We start from the raw sequence: 7,119 nt of genomic DNA, 5'->3' as shown, positions 1-7,119 counted from the left end.
AGGTTACAGATTTATGGAGGTCACAGGACGCTCATCACAGTTAGAGGAGACTACGTTTGACTTGGACTTGTAATCGAAGGTTTCACACTTGACTTGGGCTTGTAAAATTGACTTGTGACCACAACTCATTGATGCTGTTTCAAGCTTTCTGGGTGTTAAAATACAAATTCCCTCTCGTCACATGCAAAGCTGTTAAATGCTAAGCTTTGTCTTACGTCTCAGAGGGTCGTCTTTGTGTGATTCAGGTTCATACTCCAGTCAGATTGAACCTAATATCAATTTGAGCTGAATACAGGTATGGTTTGCGATTAAGCCCGACTGTATGGCAAAGCCAAGAAAACCTACTTGAGAAAGCTGTTTCCACAAGATAAGTACTACCTATGCCCCACCAACCCCAGTTAATAAACAAATATTTGTCTGTGATGCAGTTCTCACCTTTTATCTATAATCTTGTCTGAAGAGTTCCTGAAGGTTTGCCAGTCAACAATTCCTCCATGAGTTGCTGCTTCCTTTTGAGAAGGGGTCTGACATGGCAACAATGCATGGCAGGAAAAGTGGCGACTGCTTCTGTCCGACAATTACATTTTATTTTAGATCGACTGTCTGTGTTCACCCGAGGACACAGAGGAAAGCTTCTTGACGTCATCATGCTGGAAAGACACTCACAGCATCAAAGAGCCCCTGAATGAAAGTTCCAGAAGAACGAGCCATTGTCCTTCTCTCATGTTGTGCTGCGGAAAACCCTGTTCATGATCCCATAAAATTTTTCTGACAGCTTTATGGAGAAACTACACACACACTGAATCCGGTGCAGCTGTCATGGCCTGTGCTTATTTGCAAAAGAAAACAGAAAGGATTCTCACCGCGTTCTTCCCCCACAGAGGCAATCATCTAGTGTTTCCGCTTAAGTGTTTGGTCAGTTGCAAAGACTCATGGATCATATCTGCCATGCAAGGACCCTGATGTTAAAACAAACAAACAACAATAAAAACATGATTGAAAAATTAATAATAGCGAAATACAAGACAAAAACAATGAAATAAAAGTTTACAGAACAGAACAAAATAATAACTGAAACAGAAAATACAGAGAATCATCAAAATTGTAGAAATGCTATTACAGATTACACAATTTCTTAAAGATGAAAAGAAACCTGTAAAATCTTCTTCTGCTTCATGTTTTTTGTCATTTTGCGCTAGTGATTTATACCTTTGTGTTATTTAAATATGGTGTTTAATGATTTGTTGTTGTTTCCCTGATTTTGGTTCTGATTTCATAAAAAAGTATTTTTAAATGTTGGGTTTTCTATTTCACTGTAGCAATTTTGTCTTTTTACACCCCAGACCCGTCTTAAAGCAAGAGGATTTAAATGAATTTCTAAAACATCCCTTTTCAAATGAAGAAAGGTGTTTGTGTGTGTGTACGTGTGCGTTTGCAAGGTTGCAGTGTGAGTGATGCACTCTGCACAGAGAGGAGCAGCCAGAGGGAGGAGACTGAAACCACGACCACTTCCCACCAGGGGAAGTGTTTGGGCAGAAGAGTTTATAAATTCCTGCCCATGTTTATGCCAAATCCACAATCGATTCTCAGGTTAACAGGAGCTGCAGTGAGGAAACGTCTGGCCCACATCTGCAGTGTGAGGTTTTAAGAGGGGAAGGAGAGCTGCGAGACATGGACTGTGGAATCCACTGAAACTATTCAGCTTCGTTCAGTCTGCTCATTTGGTTTGCAGGGTGCCGATGTTTGCTGCCGGTTCAGAGATACACTGAATAAACTCTCTCGACAGCACGTGAAAACGGCAAACCTTGGACTTAACAATACCTGTCTCTGACTTCTCCATCTGCACTCATGTACAGCAGCGGCTACTCCCAGGTGAACAAGTTCACCCCAAGGGCCCAGAAGAAGATGAAGTACCACTCAAAGGGCAAGAGTTGTGGCTACTACATGCGGATTGTCTTCTTCTTCTCTTCGCTCATCCAGTCTCTTATCATAGTCAGCCTCGTGCTCTTTCTGATCTATGGCAAGACGCAGGACTCCGCGTCCGTCACGCGTGTCCAGGACCTGGAGGAGAGGTTCAGCCGGGTATCTTTAGAGAATGTGGCCCTCAGGGAGCAGAGGAAGAACCTGACCAACCTCCTCAACACCACACTGGTGGAAAAGGCTCGCAACGACTGGGACCTGAACCAGCTGCGCCACCTCAGCAACGTGTCACTTGTCATGATCCAAGATTTTCAGAGGACGCTGGTAAGGAACAGAAGTTCAATTTGTTGATTATACTCCGCAGTGTGTTTTAACCTGGACGCCAAAGCATTCGCAAAAGTAGCTTCACTCAAACAACACTGACAAAAGTCTATAAAATGTTAATTATACAATAAGTTTCTCTAAAACTCACAATAGAGATGGAACAAATACAAACTCATGGAACTGAAACACTATTTATTTGTCTTTTACTCACAAAAACCAGATACAGTGCAAAAACGACGTGATGAGTTGTAAGTTCAGATTTGATGGTCCACAAGTAGGTAAGTATTATCTGAAACAAATAAACAAACTAATTAATAGCACATTTCTGTTATTCTTTGTTGTAGCTGCATGCATTTGGTACAGAATACAGTTGTTTTATACATTTTTCTCCCCTTTTGATTATTTTAAAGCACAAGCATTTTCACCTGGCGGCTGTCCCTGCAACTGTGGGTATCTTGAGCGAGAGAATGCCAAGTTAGAGCTTCTGAGGTCCAACTTCACCCAGACTACAAAGCTGATGAGGATGGAAATGGATCAGATCCTGAAAGAGAGAGACAACTGTAGCTTAGGGTCCATCCATCTGAGGAGGGACAAATCCATACTGCAAATGGAGTTACAGAGCTATAAGAACGAAGCAAAACAAGATTTTCAACACTCCCTGACGACTGTTACCAACGTCTCTAGAGCTTTCCTTGAGAAGATCGATTCTCTTTTCCCAAGACACCTCGCCTTCCAGCTCACTTGTGCAAAGCAGAGAGAGCATCTGGATCAGATACGCACCAACTGCACCAACCTGTCCCGAGAAGTGGAGGACAAGCTCCAGCGCTACCTGAACATTGTTGGGGACCAGGTGTCAAGCATCCAAGCTGAAAACAACCACTTGAAGGCAGAAAACTCGCTGCTGTCTCTGGACTATCGCCAGTGCAGCCAGAACCGAATGAGCCTCATCAGGGACTACAAGCAGAACAGAGAAGAGCTTCAGAAGAAACACGATCAAGAAAAAGAGAAACTCTTCATGGACAAGCTAAAGCTGGACGCGGATATAGATGTCCTGACTAAAACTGTCAAATATAAGAGTAAAGAGGTCGATCACCTTGCAGAGCGACTCAAGCAGCTCAACATGTCATGCACGCTAAAGGTAAGATGCTCTTAGTCAGTCAGAAAAGGGTTCATTTTTAGACTTATCCATTAAATTACAGATTAAATTTACTCCACATAAAATACATCAGCTTTGACTTTATTACTGAAGGCATGTTGGGGAGGGGGTTTACACATCTCCTGCATTGTAATAACACACAGTTTTACAAACAAAACTTGAGCCTATGCACTGTCTCTGTAAATGCAAAGTCTGAAATCAGAAGCTATATATATATATATATATATATATATATATATATATATATATATATATATATATATATATATGTATGTATGTATATATATATATATGTATATATATATATATATGTATATATATATATATATATATGTATATATATATATATATATATATATATATATATATATATATATATATATATATATATATATATACACACACACGCACAGGCCTACATGCATCCCCAACACACTGCACATGCACTACATATGTCAGTGCATGTCGCACACCAAATGTATTCAATAATAAATGATGGAATACCCCCCCTTTTTTTCACTATCCTCTATTCTCTATTCTCTAGAAATAAAAAACGATATCAGACGCCACCGTGATCATGATCATGTCTCTTCAAAGTACTTCATTTGACACGTATCCTGTTTAAAGGGGACCTATTTTCTCTTGCTTTAACATATATAAAGTGGTCTCCCCTCAGCCTGCCAACTCAGAGAAGGAGGAAAGCAACCAAATTCTGCAGTGTCTGTACAGCCGCCCGGATGAGCCATCCAGTGTGATGTGGCTTCTAAGAGCCGTTCAGATTCTGCTCCCGTCATTTTGAACCAAAATGAAATTTACATTGGTTGGCCTCCGATGCGTGAATCCACGGCCACAACTTACTCTGCCGACCGGAGCTTCTGCCATTTTTTCGTAGCGGTGTCATTAAACAAAATAATTGACATTGAGGAGTGTATTTATTCAGTTGTTGGTTGTAAAAACCAACACAAGCAATGCTTTGTGCCCTCCCCTGCTACGCGTCATTCAGGCAGCCAATCAGCACATGCCTCATTATCATAGCCCCGCCCACTCAGAATCCCGCATGGATAATGAGGTTAGAGAATGGGAAGATAAAGACATGGCTGAGAGGCTGAATTTCTAATTTATTTAGCAAAAACAATCAAAAGCTTGTTTTTAAGACATTCAAGGCCTGTTTAAAATAGGTATTAGATGCCATAATAGGTCCCCTTTAAGTTTGAGACATATATAAGTTTACTGTCAACATTTTTAAAAAGAGCGAATAATCCACTTTTACTGCTCTCTTTTTATTTCAGGGATTTGGAGGTCAAGGCCAGGGCCTGCGACCAAACACACAGTATCAACCTGGGGGGGGCGGATTCGGTGGTGGACTCAATTACAATCCGCTAGGAAGGCCAAACTCAGGTGGGTTAGGTCCAAACTTTGGTACTGGCTCAGCATTCAATAAGCCTGCAGCTGGATTCGGTGCTTCATCATACCTGCCATCTGGGTCAAGTTCAAGCCAAAGCAACACTGGATACGGACTCAACAAGCCAGGGTCAACTGGAACGGGCTCTTCGAGTTCATATCTGCCATCTGGGTCAAGTTCAAGCCAAAGCAACACTGGATATGGCCTCAACAAGCCAGGGTTAACTGGAACTGGCTCTTCGAGTTCATACCTGCCATCTGGGTCAAGTTCAAGCCAAAGCAACACTGGATATGGAGTCAACAAGCCGTCAACTGGAACAGGCTCTTCGAGTTCATACCTGCCATCTGGGTCAAGTTCAAGCCAAAGCAACACTGGATATGGAGTCAACAAGCCGTCAACTGGAACAGGCTCTTCTAGTTCATATCTGCCATCTGGGTCAAGCTCGAGCCAAAGTAACACTGGATATGGAGTCAACAAGCCGTCAACTGGAACAGGCTCTTCAAGTTCATACCTGCCATCTGGGTCAAGTTCAAGCCAAAGCAACACTGGATATGGAGTCAACAAGCCAGGATCAACTGGGGGAGTTGGGTCAAGTTCAGGTTCGTCCAAGCCAGGGTTGCTTGGGAGGGGTTCTACAGCTGGGTCAAGTTCTTCAAGTGGGTCCACAAGCAAAAGTGGGTCGCCCAGCTCTGGATACAATTTCTTTGGGGTTGGGAGCAGCAAATCAGATCCAAGCAAGACGGTGCCACAGAAACCATCAAGTGGAAGCACTTATGGTGGGACTGGATCATCTCTTGGAGGAGGAAGGACAAGTGGGGTGGCAGCTGCCTCGGGTAAGAAGGAGCATATCAAGTCTATTACTCTTACTCTGGGGCACTTTTATAATAAAGGTTTGGGTAAAATGTGATTTGGACTGCGATGAAGTCTAAAATTCTTTGTTAGATTATCTGTGATTCAATGGAAATCCCAGGATACCTCAGCTCCTAAAATATGGCATCCTCACAGCTAAATATTGACTTTTCCATCACTTTTGCTCATCAACAGGCAGCATCAGCCAACACATTAGAGATCTGCAACGCATAATCAACCCCTCCAGCCCACAGTAAGTATAAGAATCCTTAGATATGGGAAGTAGGGTCAGGATTACATCGATATGTTATTGACAAACAAAAGCAATTCAGCATTAGTCTGCATGTCGCACCATCTATTTATGTGGGATATGATGGGATCAGGTTGTACTAGGGTTGCTTTACATGGAGTTCTATCAAGTTAGTGATTGGTTTTGGTCTCGTTGTGGGGTTTGCTGAAACCAAAGAAACCACACATAATGAAAGGTGCTTTAACAAAGAGCTGCACACATTTCAAACAGCTTGATGTTCGTGCCTCTCAACTTTTCATTTAGAAATCATTTACAACCCTCTTTATCTTTCTTTCTTTCTGCAGGGAGAAACAAGAGCTTTCCAGAATGCTGGGTTAATCCAACCTTAGGAGGAAAGAAGAGAGAGAAAAAACTTTTCATATTGAATCTTCTACAACAATGCAAGACCTTATTTAGAAAGCTGAATGCAAGTCTCTCATATTGAGCTCATATACTCTATATCAATAAATGTATTGTATTATATGCTGTCAATATAACAACTGATTCTCCAATAGGCATATATAAAAGTACTTTCACTGACTTTTACAATGTTGAATTCAGAGTGAACTTTGCTGCTTGAATAATGTAGAATTAATGATGAACATGCAAACCTGAATTAATATCATATTTACAATAAAAAAATAAAAAACTTTGTATATATAAACACATCTATTGTACCTGTCTCTCCATGTTCTTTATAAACAAGGCTATTTAAAATATTGCCCTACTCAGACCTGGAAACAACTGTTTGTCCCCTCGTGCGTCACCTATTGTGTTGCTTAATTGTCTGCAAATGACTCCCCAGCCCCTCCTGGGATGATTTTCTGGCAATCCTGCTGCTATGTTTATGTTTACCTGCCAACCCATCAGAGCAGCACAGACAAATGAGGGAACTTTTGGAAAAGCTCCCGTAAACATGCCACTGTGACAAGTCTTCCCGCTGGGAAAACAAACATATCAATATTCCAAAATAGTTCAATAGGAGTCACATTTCTTTCTCTCTACTCGTTATTGGTGAATATGCACTTTTCATACAAAAATAAGGACAAACAAACTGTAGACAAAAAACTCTATATGCATTCATGGCGATACTGTTTAATTGTGTATATGAAAAATATTCCAGGGTTCAAACATTTATTATTATTATTATTATTATTATTATTATTATTATTATTATTA

General features: G+C 41.0%; 1 protein-coding gene across 1 annotated transcript; it reads left to right on the top strand.

Annotated features, from left to right (window-relative positions):
- Positions 1-1,572: 1,572 nt before the first annotated feature.
- Positions 1,573-6,604, top strand: plvapa (plasmalemma vesicle associated protein a). Its single transcript, XM_061732649.1, has 6 exons — positions 1,573-2,244; positions 2,465-2,522; positions 2,655-3,382; positions 4,690-5,635; positions 5,847-5,904; positions 6,246-6,604. The coding sequence occupies exons 1-6, from the start codon at positions 1,849-1,851 to the stop codon at positions 6,277-6,279; spliced, it is 2,220 nt and encodes a 739-aa protein (XP_061588633.1). The 5' UTR covers positions 1,573-1,848; the 3' UTR covers positions 6,280-6,604.
- The last annotated feature ends 515 nt before the right edge of the window (positions 6,605-7,119 follow it).

The sequence above is a fragment of the Cololabis saira genome, chromosome 10 (assembly GCF_033807715.1).
Source record: "Cololabis saira isolate AMF1-May2022 chromosome 10, fColSai1.1, whole genome shotgun sequence".
NCBI classification, from domain to species: Eukaryota; Metazoa; Chordata; class Actinopteri; order Beloniformes; family Belonidae; genus Cololabis; species Cololabis saira.
The sequence above is the reverse complement of the archived record's forward strand: the minus strand, read 5'-3'. Positions and strand labels throughout refer to the sequence as shown.

Coding starts and splice junctions, on each gene's coding strand:
- plvapa (XM_061732649.1), top strand. CDS start 1,849: ATGTACAGCAGCGGCTACTCCCAGGTGAACAAGTTCACCCCAAGGGCC. Junction 5,636..5,846: donor TGGGGTGGCAGCTGCCTCGG/GTAAGAAGGAGC, acceptor GCTCATCAACAG/GCAGCATCAGCCAACACATT. Junction 5,905..6,245: donor ATCAACCCCTCCAGCCCACA/GTAAGTATAAGA, acceptor TTCTTTCTGCAG/GGAGAAACAAGAGCTTTCCA.